This window comes from Colletes gigas, unplaced genomic scaffold (assembly GCF_013123115.1).
Source record: "Colletes gigas isolate AHSC1104 unplaced genomic scaffold, ASM1312311v1 Colletes_gigas_Sc00012, whole genome shotgun sequence".
In the NCBI taxonomy this organism is placed as follows: Eukaryota; Metazoa; Arthropoda; class Insecta; order Hymenoptera; family Colletidae; genus Colletes; species Colletes gigas.
The window spans coordinates 1,886,429-1,909,310 of record NW_025106641.1 but is presented as its reverse complement, the minus strand read 5'-3'; the positions used below and the strand labels follow the sequence as shown (position 1 = coordinate 1,909,310).

Genomic DNA, 22,882 nt, shown 5'->3' with positions numbered 1-22,882 from the left:
GTCACCGAAGGAAACGAAAGGAAGCTGCGGACTAACTTCGTCGTGACGATCAAATTCAAAGGAACGTCGATGGGACGCACGTCGAACAAAACGTCTGTTAAATCCTAGTACAAAAATATTATTATTATTACTCCAGGTTGAGAAATGACTTACGTTCCTCTAAATAGACTAAAGTCACGCTGTATTATGATGGAGCCAGACTTTGAGAATTTCAGCGATTCGACAGCTATTTACTATATCGAAAACTTTAATGTCTCGGTTATTTCATCGTTAGTCAGAGTGGAAGTACCCACCTGCACGGCAGGTTAATGCGAATACACGGTCGTAAATACGAGCTTTGAACGCGAGATTTATTGTCATTATAATGGATGACAGTGAAGCTCCCGTCCGCCATTAATTACCATGCGAGTATCAAAATGGATACAGTGCCACGGCGACGACAAACAACATCTATAAAGGGATGTTTGTCGCCAGTTAATGTCAGATGCTTGATGGGTCTAAGCGTCGTTCTGTACCAGCGATATAAATTCTCTTTTGGCGAGTATCCCGTACGCGTGCGTCGTTAAATTTTCTTCGTTAAAAATACACTAACGTTACCCTTCTTTTTAATTAATATCAGAGCGTCGACTCTGTTAACAGCGCGAAGCAATATTCTTTCGTCGGTGGAAAATCTAAAACAGCCCCGTGGACGTTTTGGACGAGGAAATCCGAGCAAATATTTTCCCGTCGAAACGATATATCTTAATAGAAAAAAAACGTTCGCTCACTGTGTAGGTGATCGTCGATCCTCGCCTGAAGCATGTTGAAGCTCGAGCTCGGCTGATAGGGTTGCTGATCGCGAATACCGCCGCACGCGAACTGATAAAAGTCCTTGCAAGGATCCACCCCCTTCTTCATGAAAGCCACCATCCGCTTCGAGGCTTCCTCGCAGGCTTTCGAGTCGCAAACACCCTCCGGACCATCCCGCTCTCTGATGCAGGCTTCGTCCTGTAATGAAAATCGGTTTTTTTCTCCCCATCGCGTGCCTTTATTTTCGCGCCACCCGTTTCGCCGATCGCGTCGAAAACCAGTTTCACGGCAACGGCGTTCTTATCGCCGAACCGCGGATGTTTACGCAGATATAATATTTTATTTCGTTTTTTCCTTATATATCGCTTCTTTTTCTACTAAAGGGTTTTCCCATGAATAAATGAATATCTTTCTTTTTGAGTTTTAACGGTATCCAACGATCTCCTTCGCGGAAAGGCGAGTCAGAGAGGAATTTATAAATAAATTACGCAAATATTTGACAAATGAATACACGAACTATTCGCGTGAATCGTACGGAGGTACATCGCAGAGAGGTTTCTTGGTCGCCGCGAACGCGCTAGATCGTCCAAAACAATCGTCGATTGTGGAATCAGGCGACACGGAGAAGAAAAGGACACACAACCTAGAGGTTTTGTTGCTCGCACGCACACGTGCACGGACTAGTTACTGCCATAAGCCCAGGCGTTCTTGCATACTCACGTATGGTACACGGTTTCTGGCACATAATGGATTCCGATGGTGCATTATTCATCGAATAATGAACTATCAGCGTTACGTCCATATTTCGGTATTAAAAAGAAGTTGTCTACGAAGTATTTTCGTTAAGAAATGCATTCCGTGACCGTTGCATTGAAAGCATTGTCCGCGATTTCTTTCCGCTATTCGTCTTCTTACGGCCGTCCCAGCGGTTCAACTTTAAACCGGCGAAGAAACGAATGTTTTTCTTTCAGCTCATTCAATTCGCTCGGAGTATAAGGTCGCCCAGGCACTCCCCGGCCCCTCTGTTCCTGTTTAATGTGTCAGAAACCGCGGAACTCTTTCGAGCGAAATCAAGAATCATACGTCTTCCTTGAAAGAGACGAATGGCGCCTCGCGAACTTCCACAAGTTCGACGAACACAAACGCCGAAGAAAAAATACCAGGAATTGTTGGAAAAATTCATCTCCCGAGCCAAGACCCGTGAATTTCGATGGACAATAATTCGTGGATAATCAACGATAAATAGCGTACATCTCTAAATATATAATTTTTTATTTTCACGAGGTACAAAGACCAAACGATCGTGACAGTTGAAGCTACGTCAACGGTTTTCGTTGTCATCGATCGCTCTCTGGCGAAGTAGATAGCCGTGCGTCTTTCTGACAGAGACGAATGATCCTCTGCAAAATCGTAACGCGCCAGAGGGCTGCTCTCCACCTATCGGATCTTCGCGAGCCAACCGGATACCGACCAAGTAAAATTAATTTCGACGCGAGCTACGAACGATGCTCTGGAACTTCGGATCATCCTTTTCTCTCATCGACGTTAAATCCTCCGACTAATATGAAAGCCACGGGAGAAAAACATCGGAAGTAGATATCAATTGTGTGTCTAAAATGTTGCCGAGTGACCGACAAATAATTGCAAGGAGCTACTTCCCTCCAATTCTTCCAGACAAGCTTCAGACTCGCGTTGCAATGTGATCAATAATCCGGTTTAGTGTCTGACGGATCTCCACTGTCCACTTTTTGTTGTATAAACAAAACAATGGTGAAAAATTGCTTCGAATCCGAGTTACGATCAGAGTCCAGCAAAATGTAATCCGATTACATTTACCACGAAATCAATGCATGTAATTACTCAAGTAATTACCGTTCGATTGTAGCGTAATTATCGCTGTAACTCTTCGAATCGTGCGACGGCCATCTAATTACCATGCAATTACAAATAACAAACGCGATTGGATTGCATTGTAACCGATTCTGAGAAGATTAAGCCGGGATAGAAATTCCAAGGCGAAACAAACGTTTCGACCGTAAAAACTAAATCGCGTCCGGCACAAATCGTCCGATCAGGGTCCGCCCTCGAAAACAGCGTCGCTCGTAAACATCGCGGGACACGCGTTATCGACGGGTGATCCGTTATCTAGGAAAGGAGGCCGAAAGCACGACCTTGAAACTCGAGAAATCCCTCTTCGAGTTTCGCGACCCTTCCACAACCCCCGGTCGTGGCTGTCCGCTCAATTATGGGCCGGCTCGTATACTATGCGATGAACTTGCGAAACTCGCGTGCGTTCGCTGTTCCTCGTGTTAATGGAAGTTCCTCCGCGACGTCGACCCTCATCAGGCATTCGTCTAGAACGATCGCGGAGATGGAAATAGAATCGACGACCTATAGGCTTCCCCCCCGAGACGAGTTTCGCTACCAACCGCCGGAATTTATTCGGATTTACAGCTTCCAGGGATGCTTTCGCGACCAACGCCGAGAACACCGTCGTTTCCCATTAAATTAGAATTTTCTCGCGTGAAAAGAAAAACTTGCAAACCACCCATCGGCTTTCGCTCATTTTTTCCTATTTATTTGTATTTCAAAGATTTTTATCGCGAATGTCTGGCCCGCATAACCGTGAAATAGCTGATCGAAAAGCGTGCACAGTATTTCTTTCGGGTTCTCTCGATGGAAAAAGTGAGCTCGGGTTAAAGAGAATGAAATTACACCCCTCGGGTTTTCAATTTATATTCCGGGCACGGCCTACACTCCGCTCTATCTAAATCGCATCCAGGAGAATATGGCTGAACGAAAAGCTCGTTTCGGTGTGTTTAGGGTGTTCCCAGCGGTTTCCGCTCGTGGCACGCACTACGAGTTAAGAGGAGGAACGCGGAGCACGACTCGAAATTGTGCTTTAGTTACACCTAAGAAAGCGTTCGGGGGTGGAAAAAGGACGGAGATAGAAATGAAATTTTATCGCGACGCGGGAATCCCTGCGGCGCTTTCGACGAAAACTGTCTCTTCCGACTCCATTTTACGCCTGTATTTTATACGTCGCGGGATCTTTCGTTTCCGGGGAAAACGATTGCTACACGTCGAACGCAATGGCGCGTATAAACAAATTCTACGAAACGTACGGCTGGTCTCGATGCGGATATTCCGATAATATTCTAGGAAAATTTGTAAACCCACTGGAGATTCTCGCTTTGCAGATACACACACACACACACACACACATACGCTTGGACTTGTTTTCACGGCGGAGGCGTCGTTTCCTACAAATGTTCCCGGCGCTAGGAATTTGGGTTAGGTTGTAAAACAGCCCTACTCGCTCGACTCGCCCTTCCACTCTGCTCGGTTTACTTCGTCCACGTGCATCGTACTTTTTTCCTTTTCATTTCGCGAGCAAAGTAATAGGGTTGAAAATATTTTGGCGAATTGCATTGCTGTACTCGTAACGCAACAATTATTATCGGGAAATTCGTCGAACAAGTCGAGAAGAGGCGGGAAAGACTTTAACGTCCGTCTGCGAAGGATAAAGGTCAGGATGAAGGGTAAAACCCTGACCCCGCGTAGGGTTGACATTTGTCTCGAAACCTTACCTCGGTGTATGGCTTCGTCGCGGCGCAGCACGTGCCCTAACGATCCGATAGAGCGTTGTACGTCGCGATCCTCTCTGACCAAACGACCGAAGACTTTCATTTCAAATCCATCGTACGCCGCGATGGGAATATTGGATATTGAATAAATCATCGGAACCTCTAAGTATTCTCGATACGTCCGCGGAGATCGGTTTCTTCGTCGATACCTTCTCAAACAAAATCACCGGGGAATCGTTTAACGAGCAACGCAAATTGATTTTTCGAGAGTTCGTCGAACTGGATCTTCCTTAAAACAGTGTTCGTTGCCAGGTGGACGAATCGAGGGAAATAATTGTACAGAAGAACCTGCAGTTTGTTCGGTGACCAAATACTTGGGACGAAGAAGGGTATTCGAAGCTTTCTAGAGCAGCTAATGCCCCCGACAAATATGCTTGACAAATGCAGTTGTGAGGTTTCCGCAAACGTCGCGTGTTAAACGTCCGAACTTCGGCATCAAAATGGTGCACTCTCCTAACTAAAGTAATTAGGAGAACATTTAACTGTTCTAGAGCTTCAGCAACATAATGTAACAGGAATTATTCGTCGGTCCCTCGGACTCTAGCCGGGAGATTTACACGGCGAACCGATTGAGATCCCTCTGACTGCACTTTCGAGCACTAATCACTGCAAACTTATTAACAGGCTCGAAACCGATGAGAACTGCTACCCGGAAAGAGTCGCTTAATTAATCGGGGATTATGTGCCTTTGAACCTTTCACCTCGGTTAATCGCCGAACTTGATCCTTTCTTTGACTTTTAACCTTCGAGGGAGGATTACCAACCATTTTCCATTTGTAGTTCTTACTTTGCAACACACATTTTTTCGATAATTGTACACTTTGAAACAGTGGTTTCTAGATCGAATAATAAATTGAAAACAACAGTTGAAATTCCAATGATCAAACAAAACTTTTAGATTGTTCGCGCTTGTAATTTCGTTGGAAGAAATTCTATAACGGATCCTCGTATTTCGGTCGCGGACGAGGGTGTCTTCTCTTTAAATAAAATAAAGCGTCCAAAAGCGGCAGCCTCGATTCTAATAATTCCCGCACCGTAAAACTATCTATAACGGACGCGACGAAAAGGAATTTTTATATGACACGGTTGACCGGGCAAATTGAACCACTGTTTAATTGGAACGTGTATCTATAACCCGCGGCGTCGATTTCGTGTCGCTCGATGCACCGTCCGTTGAATACTGCAAATAAATTCGCCGATACGTTTTCGGTCGGTCCGTTTCTCGCGCGGAACAAACGATCGAGATTCCCGCATTCGATGAAACCGAACACGAGCCACGCGTTTTTCGAACTTTCTGCTCGATCTGCGTGCTAGAAACAAATTCCGGGTCTCCCGTGGCCGATAACCTACAGCGACTGTTGATCATTTCGATGCATAATTTATTATTATTCGCGATCGCGTCATCGTGACTCCAGAGCACAGATTTAATCGGTATTGCAAACACCAATGATCTATTTATAAATGCTTTATATAAATAATGTATCGAAAGGCGAATATTTAAATAAAAGCGTACAAAACGCGACGATAAGGTTCTCGCCGAGCTGTTCGGTCTCTATAAATAAATAAGTCAATAATTCTTTCGTCGCCGCGACTAGTAAGGTTTCCACGAATCAATCCACGGGATTCCAGATTCGATACAGAGACCACGAAACGCGTTACGCGTCCGCGGATATCGATATCCGTTAACGGAAGCTTCCGGTGCAACCTGCTAAACATATATTGATTACAAACTTCGCGTAACGGAACAGGCGCCGTCTCTGTCAGCGATATAATTAAACCATAATTGATAACGTCGTCCCGGGAATTTCGAGCGTCCATGACAGTTACGCGTCGTCGTCGTGCCGCGTCCAAAATTCAAATACGAATTCCGCTTCGTTTGCGTGCACGTTGCTAATCCAATTACTCCGTATTTTCCATAATGTTTTCGCGGTTTCGATAAACGTGAGATAATTTATAGAATTCCTTCGTCCATTAATAACGGAATATTGGGATTTAAAGGCAAACGATTATACAATTCCAATAATATCAACAAATTAAAATTGCTACCTCCTGTTGGGTCGATCGTTGGAGATACCAGTATTGTACAAAAGCTACGGTAGTCGGTACGATCCATCGAGAGAATTTAACGGTACAATGTATATTTTCTAGTACGAAATATGACGAAGCGAAACGTACGAATCAAAGTCCGAAGCAAAGAAATCGCTGACGGCGACGACGAGTATTCGAGCGTGTCGTTAAGGGGTTAAGTCTCTTTGAAATTCACAAGCACCGGTGGAAAGCAACCCTGGTGGCTCGTTTCGATGGCACGGATCGGTGCATGGGAACGAATTCCTGACTTTGCGATGATGGTTGAATATAAACTGCGTCGTTTCAACGGACAAAGCTTGCCGCGAGATTGATGTTGACTTTGGGGAAGCGGGGTGATTTTAATAACGCGGCTTCCGATAATAAATAGCCACCAGGAGGAACCAGAATGCTCAGACGTTATCCTTGTTCTTCGGCGCTAATTATGGAACATAGTCTACGCAAGAAATAAATATCGGGAAACGTTGAAACGCGAACGCGAATAAACAGCTCCTATTATTACTCTCGATTGCACGAAACATTTTGTTAGAATTAATTTTACAAACGTGTACCATTTAATTTTATCCACGTGCAAGAAAAAGTACACGTTCGTTTTACAAGCGTTTACACGCCTAAATTCCTGAAAAGGAAGGATCGATTAAACCACGATCGATTCTCGAACGATCAACGACCAAACAGAGTGTGTGCATCGAATCGGAATCTTCGCCCAAGGACCTTTAACTGAATTACAAGTTGTCTAATGTTAATTGGGAAGCCGTACGAGGATAACTGGGAGCCGATACCAATTACACGGCCATTACTCGTGCGAGAATAACAAGGGTGCAAAACGTGTTTAACGCTATTGAGGGTTTTCAACGATGCAGATTTATCGAAATTTTCCAAGCCGTCGGATCAAAATTTCATTACGACGATTCGACGGGATCTGAATTTCATATCTCATCGCGCGGATATCAACTCGCGGAACAATGAACCCTAAGTTGTCTCCATAAAACGGATGTCGGGGAAGCATTTGATCTCGTCCGCATCCAGTCTCTCGAGGGCGCTTCAAACGAGACGGAAATCGAAGAGCGAAACGCGAAAAATCTCCGTGAAATTCTTATCGTACCCGCGCGTTACCTTGGGGATTCTCAAAAATGTTTATTCTGCCGTTAAACGTGATCGTTGGAACGGATTCTAAAACGGTGGAACAGCCGGGGGAGGAGTTATTCTCGGCCAGACGCTCCAAGAAATAACAATTTTGCGTTTGTATCGCGATCGTATACGCGGCCTTAATCTATGGACAGAATTTCCGACGGATCCGCTCCGCGTTTTGCACGCGACGTCTGGCTTTACAGGCGTGAATGCGCGTGATATAACGCATCTGGGGAACACGACCAGCGAGGACATAAACTTCATGGTCTAGCTCTCGCAGACAAAACCTGTTACACCGCGCTACCTAGCCCCAGTTTACAGATCGTCCCGTTGCGTTCAGGCTGGACCATCCTCTGTTGGGTCACGTTAAATCCGTGGACGTGGAGTGGCCACCGAAATACGAGAATTCAACCGAACAAGGGAAACACCCTGTCGCGGAAATTCCTCGTGCCTCCTCGGCGAGATAAACAGCAAATTCGACAGCGTATCAACGTCGCGAAACCCCGAGGTTTCATCTAAATTCGCGTCTCGTCGTGGGTGGACGAATCGATAAACCTGTCCAAGCAAACCTTGATACGATTGATCTTTCGATAACGTTAACTCTCGGAATAATCGACTCTTTGGAACATCCTATTTAGTATATGGGTCATTCCCAATATGAGAAAGATATTTCCAAATCCTTCCCTTCGTCGAACACGCCTTTTAATTCGCGAACTGAAATCGAACAATTGCATATTACGGTCGTAACTTTCCTCGAGCTCTCACGAACGTTTCAAAGGCTATCGTTTTGTATCTTTATAGTGGTTTAACCACCCACTCTTGGCCAATAACATTTTACGTTCGAGACCAAAGTTTCATTTCGCTCGGTGGAAACCGCGAGAAGGAGAGGAAAGGGACACGATACTATGGATACAATTATTTTCAAGGATGGAGAGAACTTTGGATCTATTTCATATGCCATGGGTTCTTTGCATAAACATCCGCGATGTAATTATGTTATCGTACGATTGCCAAGCAACCTTCGAAACGACTCCCTCGACGTTAAGTGGCCGAGCAAGACAATGCGATTAAATTTATTGGCTCGTGTTTGCGCTGCGATAGAAATATCGACATCCTAAGAATATCCGTTCATCGTCGACGAATTAACGGTGATATTTCTGAACCGCGGCCGCTGAAGTCGAAATCCCGGGAGCCCGTGCAATAAGATCGGCGCGTCGCGCGAAAGAACAACGATAAAAGCAACAATATCCGATCGACCGCGGAAGGGCCTCCGAGAAAACGTACCGCCGCTTTATAGTTCGACCTTTGCTTTACGAGAGAATCGAGAACGCAAGCCGGTTCTATCCATCGACGGAATTTCAGTTGCCTCGCCCCAACTCGGCGATTTTATTCTCGTCGAACGGTGGCGTTGCGCCACCCCCGCGTCGACGTGCTTGGCCACGAGTGACTTTTAATACCGCCTTCTCGCGTTAAGCTTCTCGAGAGACATTAACCTCGTCGCGGCACCGAGACGCTCGCTTCCTGACTGCTTAATTCGAGAAGGAAAAGGGGGGGATCGGGACAAGAAGCACCGCGAAACTCCGCGACGGAAGCTTTTTGCCGGACGCAAAAAGTATCCGAGGTTAAAACGAGACGTCGCTCACCAGGGGTGCGCATTCACGAGGCTGCTCTCCCTCCGGCAGCGTGGTGATGAGGAAGAGGACAGGACTGGTGACGAGCAGACTGGTGACGAGCAGCATAGCGAACGTGAGCAACGCCTTGTGCACGGCTTTGCTTCTTCGCAGCCAGTAACACGGCATACAACATATCCAGGTACCGCGATGCACGGCCCTCTCGACGTGTACCTGGAACATCGATCAACGTTTCCGCGGCTATAGTAACCATCGAGCGAACGCCGGATACAGGGCTCGTACCATTGGCTCGTCCGGAAGGCCGGATCCTTCGTCGGCAGCTGGCCCCGCGGGATTGTTCCCTGTCGTAGGAGGGCCGGTCGCCGCAGTCCCAGCTGCGGCGGGCCCAGTGCCCTGTGCGTGCGCATGTACGCCTCCTCCGGCCCCAGGGGCGCACAGAGTGCGAGGACTCAGGGGTAGCCTCACGCTTGCCTCTCCACGAGATTTACCACCACCGCCACGGGGCCCGCGGCCCCCGTAACCCCGGCTCACCGTACACAGAGCCACATTTGCCGGGTCCCTCGGAACGCCCGCTCCTTAAAGCCCGCCAACCTCGAACCTCCCCACGGAGATCTTCGCGATCACGCGACCCCACCCCCCGCCACCCTCGACAGCACCCACCCTGACGCACGATGGCTCGTTGGATCAGCCGGACGGGACCCACGTATCTTTTTTCCGCCCCTGCATCAGCCGTGTCTCGGACTGCCCCAAAATCTGTCAACAGAAAATTCCAATATAAACAGAGTGTCGGACACGCGTCGTGAGTTAAAATAAAAGGTCAAGAATGACAAAAGGCAGCCTATACGACCCATAGATCGACCGCAAAGGGTTACAGTGTAGATTTAAAGCGAAACCGGTGATAAGAATGGCTTTGTTCCGGCGTATCTTGGACGCTTTTAAACAAGTTGGCTGTCTCTCTGGTGTTGTCGCCGTCGGATCGTTTTAGATAACGCGTCCCTCTTTTGTCTCGCGAAACTGTGTCTTATTATTTGATCTTACGCTTACTCTGTCGTTCAACGCGTGCGATGTGTTGGCTCGTCTCTCGGTCTGAATTAAACGGCCAAGGCGTCGCGCTCGGAATCGCGTGCTAATGATTCCTCCGATAAACTGCGCGTAATTCGTCATTGTCAGAAGCGCGAGCGTGACGAGAACGGGAACCGGTTATTATTGCCGATACACAGGCGAGCAATTAAGTGCCCTAAACGTCAGAGGAACGAACAGCCTCCGCGACCAGAACGAGAATCTTTTCTCAGAGTAGCGTGGAATAAATTGCACCGTTGTGGTCCCAAATTCATTGAGATCGCAACGTGTTTGGCTTGCTGTGCGTTTAACAAAGGATTCGAGCATACTTTACGAATTCTTCGCCTTATGAAGATCGCAAACGGCCCAGGAACAGAAACATTTGTTACGAATGGAGACGACGAGCGCTCGAGACGGGCAGAAATGCGAGGAAGTAAATCTTCTCAAGAAGCCAGAATGGCCAGCCGGAGTAAGTTAGCAGCCCAGAACGAGTGCCGTGCGGAAGAGGAAGCTCTACCGTATGATTCAAGACTCTCAGACTAAGTGCAAGTTAATACGTAAAGAAATTATCCACTCTCAAACTTGAGAAAAACTTCAAACGCCTTTCTCTCCGTACTGTATTGAAACTTTGGAGGGATGTTTCAGGCCCTTGTATCTATCCTTCGACCATTACCATTTACAACGTATAGGAAGACTGAAATGGAAAGTCGATGGTATCGGCTGTATGGAAGATGCAGTAGATCGCAGTGATATATCCCGAGAAAAATTTAAATAATATCCGACGTCCGCGTCGAAGGGGATCGTAAAACACTCTGTGCAAAGTAGCATGAACAAATTACGCGGAGATCGACGATATAATCGGCTATACCGCGCTTACCACACACGAAACGTGGCTTTATCTACCATATTTATCTACAACGGCTGTGATTAGCTTAACAAGGCCTTCCGTTTTTTTTCTCTTGGCTCGAGCCGAAAAATTTCCATGTCAAACGAAACGCGGTCGGTGACGGGACAAAGTCGGACGAGAATTCTCTCCGGGATAGCGTCGTTTCGTGAAACGTAAATGCCGCTACACGCTCGACAGCCCCCGCAGCTTACTAATTCAACCGGTCCGGCCACGTGGCAGAGTTATTAAAAAGGCAGACACCGTCGTGGAAAAAGAGGAAGCCTAGGTAACCAGCTGCCCCTATCGCGTCGCGGTAATTATCCTCCCGGGACGAGAAATTCGCTAATTCGGGGACGAGCGTGCATGCATGTGGGCCAAACTAGTTCTTCTCGGTGCTCGCAACGACGTTCAACTTCTGACGAGGAATTCGACAAAGTGACTCCGGAATCGCGACTTCCATAGTTCGCCGCGAATATAAATTCGTTGCCGTTGCCGACGTCTCGCTTCATCGACGACACCCTTTACCCACATCGATCGGAATACGAGACGAGCTGGAATTCTCTGTCGTCCGTAGAAACTCTTTGGGAATTTGCTGTCGGTGATCGTGGAACCAGAGGATACGGATGGCCGATCGTTCACGGAGATTTGCGGCTAGAACGTCGCGTTCTATATCGAAGGATTTTGATCAGCGGCTTAGGCTAATGTCGCGTCGCACGATAAAGGACCGATCGGTCGTCAAGATTTATGAAACCGACGGCAGACACGTCGGCACAGTTTATTGATAGAACGACACGTACGCCGATGATATATTCGCCGATTATTTTTTGCCGCGGGATAAAAATATTCAGGGCCGATGCGGGATTACATTTTCCAGTCAATGGAGTACGTGATTGAGGCCTCGGAACGACCGGCGAGAAGAAAAATGCAAACGAACCGACGAGGTCGGATCGACGCGCGAAACGTAGATCCAGAAAAGACGGAAACTCCTTCACTTTTTTCTTCGCGTTACCCGCCTTTTCCTGGCTTCTCGGTCCTCGTCGTTTTTACGACTTTCTAATCGACTTTCGAACCACGACTATCCACTCTACCAACGCGATACTTCGTAAACAAATAAATTCGATAAAGTTTATCATTTTATTTAAAGTGTTTTTATAGATAATAATACAGAATTCTCTTTGCAGCGTATTTTGCAACGTCCTGTAGGATCCTCGTTCCGAATATCGCGCCGAAACGTTGCTCCCGGAAAACTTTGCCCGGCCACCGACCAAAACTTTTCAAACGGAAGAGAATTCAGTATGCACCGAAAGTGCCAGTCACTCTGCTCCTAGCGAAATGCATCGATACGAATTCGTTTTCGAATTGAAAAAGTTTCGACATCGATGTTTTCGGTGTAACCGTACCGAAGGCGGAATACCAAGACGGTCAGAGGATATTTTGGTTCCGCGCGTTCTCCATCGCGAGTGCTTTCAAGGCTAACGGACTTCTATTTCGCGTATTTTCATCGACAACTGATTCGACACGCTTGACAACCTCGGTGCACGATGTATTAAGCATTATTTGTAAACAACCGAACGAAATCAGAGAAGCGTCGTGTCTCGAAAGAATTCCTGCTACGCGATCTAGATATGTTCTCTAAAAAAAAATTTCCCGATAATGTTGCCACGGAACCCACGCAAAAATCAACGAATAAATTAACGACACGCAACAGCGGTGCAATTATTATTACTATGACGCGTATGCTACGCAAATAAAGGAAGAGGATGATCTATAGCGTAAAAGAACATTGCGTAAACTCGAGGAACTGCTACAAGCTCGGTGTAGAATCTAAGGCTCGCCTTAAAAATATCTTTCGAACATTAGACATAAACAAAACTGACGGAATATCGTTGAGAGGGTGTTCGTGTTCCACGGTCGCCAAAATATTGAGTTGCATGAAAGAAAAAAAATTGTCGGATACGTTACCTACACGAAATCCAAGGAAACGACCCCGGTCAAGCAACGATTATTTTCTCCGTTGAATTGTCACTGAGATTTCCCGAGTGGTTCGCCGTCACTTCCGGTTCACTGAGTGTCCGCGGGAACGGAGGCCCGCGTATCTCGCCGGAACCGTTCGAAACGGTTTCTGCGTAGAATCTGGCGGGTACGGGGTTGACCGGAAGTCGAGAAAACGCGGGCGGCCCTGCTTTACGGCTGAGGGTAACACGCGGACTGTCGGACCAGACTCAACCACCGTGCCGCGTCCCTCTCTCTCGCGCTCCTCTCTCTTCCCCCTCCCCTCTGCAACTCGTCCCTTCCCCACTTACGCTCCGTCCTTCTCCTATCATCCCCTCCCCGCTCATCTACCCTCTCTGTCCAACTGTCCGACGCTTCGCTTCTCCACCCTCTCTCGTTTCCTCCGCGTCGCTCTTCCGCTTCCTGTTTCTCTCGGTCCGTGCACAGTTTCGACGTCTATTTTTCTATTCCTCTCCCACCCCTAATCCGAATAACCACCCTCTGCTCTGTCTCCGTCCGTCCAGCCTCCGTGATTTCGCGGTCGTAACGCGCAAGCCCTCGATATTCAAACGTCGCGAGCGTGCTCCACGAGAGTGCGTTCCTTTTGTTCGCCGCGGAAACTTCGTAAGCCCGCCGACAACACCGTAAATAATGGTCTTTTTTTCTAGCCGTACGAGAACCTCGCGTCGCGTTTGCCCGGTACGAGGCTCCTTGTTCCCTACGTTCGTCAAAAAGATGATTTAAAAAGAATGTTAACCCTTGCGTCAACTACCCCCTTCCATATGTCGTTAAAAAAATTGTAATCTCGTTACGATATTGCAAAATCATTCTTTGGAGAACTCTGCAGTGCCGGACAAATGTATTCGGACGATTCATTTACATACAGAAATAGCAATCTGAAACATGAAATCCTTTTTAAAACCCATTTTAGCGTGATACGTCTACCGTGTCTCTGCTAGAATGGACATAAGCACGAAACGACGTAAGTCAAGCCATGCAGCGTGTACGAAAAAAATATAAAACGTGCTGTCTTTTTGTCCCGGAATGTGTGCTACGCGAAGAAAGATAAACGTTAATGCCAGTCGACGAAGCAAGCGGTTAACGATACGACCCGCCATGGTTGAATGGACATTTTCTAGGCGATCGGTTGAATCGTGGCGCAGAGTTAATCCTACATAATCGAGATCGCTTAAAAGGCGGACGGGATTCGATTGGCTCGATAACAGCGGAAACCGCTCGTTTGCGTCGATGGATTTGCTGAATCATCGCGCGAACCGATGAGTCTCTAAGCTCGCATAGCAAAAAGGATCTCTTATCGTTCGGTATGTACCGCTGATCGTTATCGGTTCTCGCGATACCGGGTTCTGAATTATTTATACGAAACAATATTTTCTTATTGCGCACTGCTGCAACCAGTTGCCTGCAGGCGTCAGGAATTTGTCGTCGCATGCTGCCTTTAAAAATCCAACTACCCCGCATAGTCCACTGTCTGTTTCCGTAGTATTTACATATAACCCTGTATATGCCCGACTGCATCCCATCTCCGACTTAGATTTAATAACAGCATATTGCTGCATCTCACCCTTTACGCCACGAACAATATTGCCAACGCGTTCTATTATTTTTGCCCCTATTCTGCTATACGCGTGTGTATTAAAAATGTTCTGTTGCTTTCAGAATCACATATAAATTAAATTTTAAACTAGACATATCCATACAACATATTCCATAGAAATATTCCGACTATTTAAGCGACGATATCTTTACGAAGTAAGGACAATAGGGGCATCTTTCTAAATTCAACTTATCTTGGACAAGACGTATGCGCGAACAGAATCGGGGTCAAGGCATCCAAGACAAGATGTAACGAAACCAACTGTTATTCTGAACGATAATAGAATCGAGGGTAACATTTTCTGTCAGAGAAAAATGTAGAATGATAAAAGGAAATAACATTTGAACGTATCGAGCGTAGGAGTACTTGATGATCGGGGTTCTCGTAACAAAATATCAAAAGGGTATGTTGAAAGATTGACAACGGAATAAACACTTTGAACGATCTCGATAATTCTGATGTTTTATCGAAGGACACGCGTTACCGAATTTTTTCGGACGCGTCGGGGTTCTTCGAGTGTTTAGAAATTCGTCTCTGTTTGTCGAAATCTCCGGTTCGTAAGGTTGGGGCTCAAAGAGCCCCGAAAATCGTCCTCGACGCGGTGCCCGACGAATGTGGGCCACGCTGAACCGTGCTCGCGATCTCAAGGAACGCCACAGGGCAGAGATTCTGACGTCAGCTCATTAAAGCCATCGCGAATTCGTCCGTAGGCCGTGTTTCCAGGAGATAACGAAACTACGTCATTGTGTCCACACGCCAGCCGCTACTTACGATCTCGCCGCGGACAAATTTGGCGAACGCTCGCGAAACGAGGATTAGCGGGAGACCAGATCTACGCGATACGCTTGTCCTCTATCGATAAATTCGTAGATCTCCCCTAAAATCTGCTGGTCCCGACCAAACCTTGCAAATTAACCACGAAACGACTCTTCGAAGGGAAGAAGCGACCATTTCTCGCGGCCTAAAGGCGTCCCAGAGAATCAGGAAACGATCGAAAATTATAGCAGGCGCGACTCTATAAACTAAACTGGATACTGATGATGTTTTTAAAAACCCTAGTTTCGACGTTCGAATTAAAGTAATATTACAACGGAAGTAGTTATTCAGGAAATTGTTCAAAAACACCGTGGAAAGTATAATTGATAAGTTGGAGAAGTTTAATTCCTGCAAGATTCGCAGCCTGCGCAAGAGTTCCTCTTTCAATTTGATTGAAATATCCTGGAACACTGGCTTCGCTGATCTTCAGACCAGCTGAATTTTCTGCAAATTCCTTTCATAACGAAAGATGAATAGAACCCTCGTCGAAAAAGTTTTATGATTTTTTCGATCGAATTTGTATAAGAGCCCTTTAATTTCCAAATTGCAACGTCATCTCGTTTCATCGATTATCATTTAAAACTCGATACCATTCAAATAAATTAATCCTCTTTATGGACACCGTACCTTTGTTTCTACATCTCTCAGAATGATTTTCCATAAAGCTGGATCCAACTTATAAAGTTTTGGCTTTCGGAACGCCATCCTTCCACAGAGAAGCGCTCACAAATTCACATAGATCACTCGACAACAAGACATGCTTTTAAACTTGTTGTTGCAGCCCACCATTCATCAAAATTTCGAGGCTCTTTCGCCTACTCTGCTACTTCCTGCTGTGCTTTGCTTGCGGACATTAGAAATCTGATATCCTGTGTTGCTTTTGCACATATCCGCCTTCTGCGTCTATTCTGAAATTCGATAAAAGAAAATGCTGTAGTATTTGTTAAATCGTTCGAGTATTAATTCTGCAGAATACTTTCTTTTACGACGAGTGCCAAAAATGGCTGTTTTATGTCCAGGGCCTTCGCATCGGTCCTCCGGTGATTTACGAATCTGAAGCAAAAAAAGGAATCCCTGAACAAAGTTCGGAGCAGAGGTCCGGTCTGTGTGCCATAACCTTCGTCGAAATAAAATGGACGAAAATTACGAAAGTCTCATCGGGGAAACGGTATTCCGTGCGGGCCGATCGGTTCGCGGCAATATTCAACGAAGTCGAGGATACACACGTGCACGACCGCCATGTCCGTGTATATGTAGGTCGAGTTAATGAAATGCCAGTGAAATCTTACTTTTCCACTGACCGTTTTCTACCCACGATCCTCCTTTCAAACCGCGTCCACGAGGATATTTGTTATCCTAATCTCGCTGGAAAGCGTGGCTGTCGCGTAAATATCGCGAGTTTACGCGACGACCGAGTACGTGCTCGCGAAACGTGTATTTCCATTTGTACGAACGCGCGAGAGCACCGCTTCAAAACCCGCGAACAACGCACGTCGTCGAAACGGTCGCAAATAATTGTCATTTCGCGGATAAAAGTCCTTTCGATACACCCCCGAATCTCGTCCTCGAACGCTTAACCTTGCGCTCTCTCCAAAAATAATCTACGACCACCGATCGATGCAAAACTCGAAGCGGATTTTCAAACTACCTCCGGAAATAACTGCTTCGAACTGCTCTGCGAAAGGACCTTGGCGAAACTGTTACGAGACGCGCAGCGGAGGTGAAAAATTTGATTCGGATTATACGATTATTATCCTTGGATCGAGTAACAAACAACTTAAGAATGCAGATGAATCGAAAATAGAGAGCAGAAGAAATATTGAAATTTCGTGGCACCGTGAAGTTATAACGTCACGATAGTACGACATGGCGATAATGCGATGTCGTGCTATTATGGCATTGCGATATACCATCGTGGTATCGTGACATAACAATGACGCGACGATAAAATTAGCATTCTATACCGAGCAGTGGGTGAAAACGATAACTCCGCTTTCGAATCGATCGAAGGGGTTTAAAATAGTTCGGTCTCCTCTTCGATCGATGGATCCCGGATGACTCGAGCGTTAATCGTCGAAGGACAGGGTCGAATTTACGAAGCTGCGTAAATAACGTTTTAACAACGCCGACCCAATTATGCAAATTGGCAGTGCTCGCGATCCGTTCACGGCGTAGTTAATTACGCGGATCGATGGCAATCTGTCAAGCCCGCGTCTCGAAACGCCATCCCGTTCGTCCGCAAAAGGAAAAGGAGGAAGTAACGGAAAGCTATGTTTCGTGAAAACGTTCGGATCGTACCTACAGACAACGATTCCGTGTCGGCGAAAATTCATATTCCCAGCGGTAAGTGGAACGCGGCAGAATCGCTAAAAATTATTTTAGGTCACGGTTGGCCGTATTTAAGTATCGATTTCAAAACAACGGAAAAAAAGGAATGAAAACAAAACAACAAAAAAAAAAATAAAGAGGAAACCCCGATGCGATCGCGACGACCTTAACGCCGCGCAAACAATCCATTAAAATATTCCAACTTCTTGACCGAATTCGGTCGCGTTCGAAGCCGTCGACGTTTCTCTAGAATTTTGTTCGGTTATTAGGAACCGATATTCGCGATATCGATCAACGAGCCGTCCAAAGGACGGACGTTGATTACGTCAGGAAAATAGTGCTCCTGCGACCCGATGATAATTCCGAAACAACGTTTACTTTGAAACGCGGAACCGAAAGTTGATTACAATCCTTTTAAACGGTGCACTGAATTTTTACCCGCGAATAAAAAGACGCAGAAACGGTCGAGCTCGTTTCCAGTCGCGAAGGACCATTGTCAGCGAGAAACAAAATCCACCCGACGTATAGGATGTAGCGACATCTATTTTTTACGCTTTTATACGTCTCGTCCGCCTTTGAACGATAATTCACTTCCTATTTCCGCGATCCACCGCGCGGTTCCGGCAATGAAATTATCAGGAAGCGTCGACTTTATGCAACGTATGGAAATTGTGACTTTGTTACGGCATACGATACGATAATTCTCTCGAATTTTCATACCTTTTTACGACAATTCTCCTATTTCTCTGGAAACGATAAAGTTACTATTTCTAATTCCGATATTCCAATAAATTTAGTACACAGTTGGATATAGAGATCTTTATTTTCATACGAAATCATTTGTAGACCCGCTACATTATAATTCCCCGATCGTTTGCGAACTTTGGAACCTTCCATCGACTGTTCTGAATTCAATTAAAATCGACATAATTTAATCAATTCTACGAGGATGCGGTACAGGAGACGCACAGTCTCGTCGACGGAAGATTGATCTTCGGTAATCCAGCGAGCGACAGCGTTACAATCAAGGATGTCGCCAGCGAGACGACGATACGCCTACGCGGAGAGCCAGAGGAGCTTCCGGAAGACGCGACGCGCGAATCGACGTCGATTTAGAAGCCGTACGCTCGAGAAGAAACGATTTCAACGCCGCGTCGAAACTCGGCCGTGTTCGATACCAAATATATCTACTTAGTTCTAATACAGTTAGAACGCATTATCTTTAGTCAACCTTATTTTGTAATGTCCGCGTCGGTCGCGAGAGGGTAAAATTGTAAAGGACGGACGACCGAAACGATCGTAATTTTACGTGCGTTCGTTCCGGAATCGTCGTCGGCGCGTAGATTGTACGAAAAAAAAAGGAAGAAAAAAAGATGAAAAATGGTGAAAAGAGTCGCAATCATCCCTCGATCCGCTCCGATACACCCGCGAACGTAACCCGAAGGGGAGGCGATGACGTCAATGGATCGCAGGTATAGCACATAAAAAACGAAAAAAATGCAGGCCAAAAAATAAAGATTTTATTCATCCACGTACATCACGTACAGAATAAGGTTGATTAAATTCACTTCGACTATATATATATATTTGTATATATATTTATATATAATATGTATTCATTTGTTCGTTTCGTTCTTGATGTTGTTTATGCAATAAATTTCGAACTCTCTGACCGCTATATATCTAGTGTATCTACACGTTTTTTTTTTTTGTCTCTTTTTGTCTTATATTACTTTCTGCTTCTCCATCATACTTGCTCTCGTTACTTTTCTCTCTCGCTTTCTCCACGTCACGCACACTCTCTTTCTCGCTTCCTATCGGCACTCCGCGTCCCTTTCCACCGCAGTTCACGATCGGAAAATCGAGAATTTCGTCCGCAATCGTCTCAAATCACGAGGTACAATCGGTACGATACGGGCGGAACGCATCATTTTCGCAGACATTCGCTCGATGGTAAAATCATGATCGTTTTTTTTTCAGTCTCGTTCTACACACGGGATTGTTCCTCGAGGAAAATAGGAATGGGGGAGGGCGGGTGGGCTTCTTTTGATACGAGCACACACACATAGATCGTGTAAATACATGGAACGTTGCTCTCGAAAGGCTCTCCGGCGAAACTGGGAGGCCAGCCTCCGCGAGGACGATCGCGAGGATTCGCGAAATCGACCAAGCGTGCAATCCCAATGGCGCCATCGAGGCCTTTCTCGACTCGATACATTATACGACAAAGCCGAATTAATTTCACGCGTCGCCTGGTCGACGCCGGGCGTCGGAAACTTCTCAGAGTTTGGTCGATCGTTGCGATCGATCGTTGGCCGATCGCCTAATACTGATGGACGTCCCGAGACTCTCCAAAACCACGAAATATCGCTCGGAGTTCTCTGTGTTACAAGACGGTTCTTCGGCGAATAAATAAACAAACTCCGTGGAACGACTCTTCCCGAACTAATCTCGTTTCCCGCCCCGACGAACGCGAAACACGAGAGGAAAATCCAAAGATGTCGCGCGAAAAAGAAAGGGTTTTAAATTGTCTGTATAAAGCATAATTCGCTCTAATCTTGTCTGTGCAAAATCGCGTGCCTTTACGGTCGAACCGGTCCATGCGTGCGAACGTCGAACAAGATTTATTTTTATTAGAAATCTCGACTACCATCGAGGTCTTCGACCCCGGTTGCTACTGATATATTTTCTCACGAATTTAGTAAAAAATCGTTATACTCGGAAATACATTGTGCGTAACGTGGAGGACCCAAGACGCGTGGATATGTCGGTTCGGTGTAAGAAGTTTGTACTCGACGCGAGCGTTTAGAGACACGAACGTCCAACGATTAGAAGTAACCATTGAAACACGGCTTCTTTAGCGGCACCAAAAACGTCTGAAGCGTGCCGAAGATTTCACGACGATAGGAACAATTCCGAAAGTCGTTTATATAAAAACATGAAGATCCAAAAGTACGAAAACGTGCGGCATCTAAATCTGTTTAAGAGTGTTCCCTAACGACAGGAACCTAATTTTCTTTCGTTTCATCCCCGTTTAAAATTCTGTTTCTAAGTGAAAGTCGAAAAACTTGAAGCAAGAGATTCGATACGTTCGTAGGTGCATATAATTATTGATATACAGTCGAACATCTAACAGTCTACGAGAAGTATAAACGTTGGCATGCATGGACCGAAATTGTTCTTCTTCCTTGCAGATTTTCGTTCACCTCCCAACCCGACGCTAACTTTAACACGTTCACTGCCAGTTCTTCCTCTCTAAAGATGCCCTTGTTCAAAGAATAGTGTGAAGCATAGAAATATTCGATAATTCGATGGTGTACCTGTTATTTTACAGCGTTCCTAATGAAAATAGCGTTATTTACAATTTTACAAGTATTAGGATTTCATCGTAATAAATATTGCGACGCGTTATAAATTTAAAATGCCGGTCACCAGTGACCACCATGGCAGTCAGCGTGTTAACGCTATATTTACGAAACCCGTCGATTTGAGATCCCATACTTGAAATTAGAGAAACATAAATATTTCTATTGAATTTGATTAATATAACGATATGAATATATATCCTAATTTTAATGTTACCATCAACACGACGGGTTTTGATAAAAATATGTGCAATGAATCGACTGACTGGTCGAGTTGGGAAGACAACTCAATCTTTATTTCCAAACGAAACACTTTGGAATTAGCTTTTCCCGTCTAGCATCGACACGAATAACGATATTTCTCTTCCCATCGAGTAGGCGAAAGGACTCGTCGCGTTGAGCAGAAGCGAGATCTTCGACGTTTCTTTCAATCGTTAAACAAGCGTTTACCCTCCAAGATAAATAAGGAACGTAATTACGAACGTCAACTCCGCGGTGACTAGACGTCTGTTTAAAAGAATACTGTACGTGCCGTTACTTTGGACGATAGCCTAACGAGAGATCATTGAAAAACGTCAATTACATCGTCGACACATAAATACTCGAATAAGCGAAAACATAAATTTGTTTCGTACTTCACCATCCATTCCCGTTGCTCTATCCGCCAAATTTACCGATGGTAATACTTTTGATTTTTCACGTACACGAATACAACACAATAACAATAAATTAAACGAAGAAACTATCCAAATATATCACAGGGACTTTACAGAAACGCAGCCGATCGTACGGAAAAATTCGAACGTAACCTAGACGATAGAGATCGAGATTCAGGACCCTCGAGAACGCGAAGCAGCCGGAAAAGTAATCGCTCGAACTTTGTCGTCTGTAAAAATGATCCTTAAACGATAAGACTAGTCGCGCAAACATCTTTCGATATGAACATCCCCAGATGCCTTCGATTAAACTCGTTACATCGCGGCCGATCGTTCCTCGTGAGCTTTTTTAACGATCGCCAGTTTCGAGTGCGGATCAGCCGCCGGGAGGCCGGTGTAAGGTGGATCTCTGGTGCCGTGCAACATCAGAGTCCATTCCCGGAACCATCCGTGCTGCGGAGTTTGGGTATTGAAGCTCACCTGAAAGATATCTAACTTGATTAAGTGGAAAAAACTTACGTCGATGACCGTGGATCGTGGTCGCCCGCGAAACAAACACGAGGCGTATCCCAACAGTAGATCTAGTTGGCGATGCGTTGTTTTTTCACTCTGGTGCGAAGGGAAGCATTTTGACAGAAAGAATAAAGGAGTGATTGTCTTGGAGTTAAGGTCTCGGGACACCATTTCAGCTCGCAAAATCATGTGCTCAGCTTCTTCGAACATACATGAAATTTTGTTGGTTGAAAAATACTGCAGCTACGACTGTGTAGGAAACTATGTAGGAAAGTTGTTCAGGGAACATTCTTCTGATCTTTGAAAATGATCAATCGAGACTTACTTTCTGGATACACCTCGTACATTAAATTTCTTGGAGACCTAACG

At 45.7% G+C, this 22,882-nt stretch overlaps 3 protein-coding genes across 5 annotated transcripts in view; all 3 read right to left on the bottom strand.

Moving 5' to 3' along the window:
- The window catches only part of LOC122399073 (neprilysin-1-like), a 67,756-nt gene extending 57,775 nt beyond the window's left edge, over window positions 1-9,981 (bottom strand). For both annotated transcript variants that reach the window (XM_043399457.1, XM_043399458.1), the window contains exons 1-3: window positions 9,566-9,981; window positions 9,296-9,496; window positions 768-987 (exon numbers count right to left, since the gene is read on the bottom strand). In XM_043399457.1, coding sequence (XP_043255392.1) covers window positions 768-987; window positions 9,296-9,496; window positions 9,566-9,568 — 424 coding nt within the window. In that variant the 5' untranslated portion in view covers window positions 9,569-9,981. The remainder of the gene's footprint in view (window positions 1-767; window positions 988-9,295; window positions 9,497-9,565) is intronic.
- The window catches only part of LOC122399088 (JNK1/MAPK8-associated membrane protein), a 760,891-nt gene that overhangs the window by 709,581 nt on the left and 28,428 nt on the right, over window positions 1-22,882 (bottom strand). The window lies entirely within an intron of this gene.
- The window catches only part of LOC122399076 (neuroendocrine convertase 2), a 28,960-nt gene continuing 24,928 nt past the window's right edge, over window positions 18,851-22,882 (bottom strand). The window contains exon 12 of the mRNA XM_043399466.1: window positions 18,851-22,480. Coding sequence (XP_043255401.1) covers window positions 22,316-22,480 — 165 coding nt within the window. The 3' untranslated portion in view covers window positions 18,851-22,315. The remainder of the gene's footprint in view (window positions 22,481-22,882) is intronic.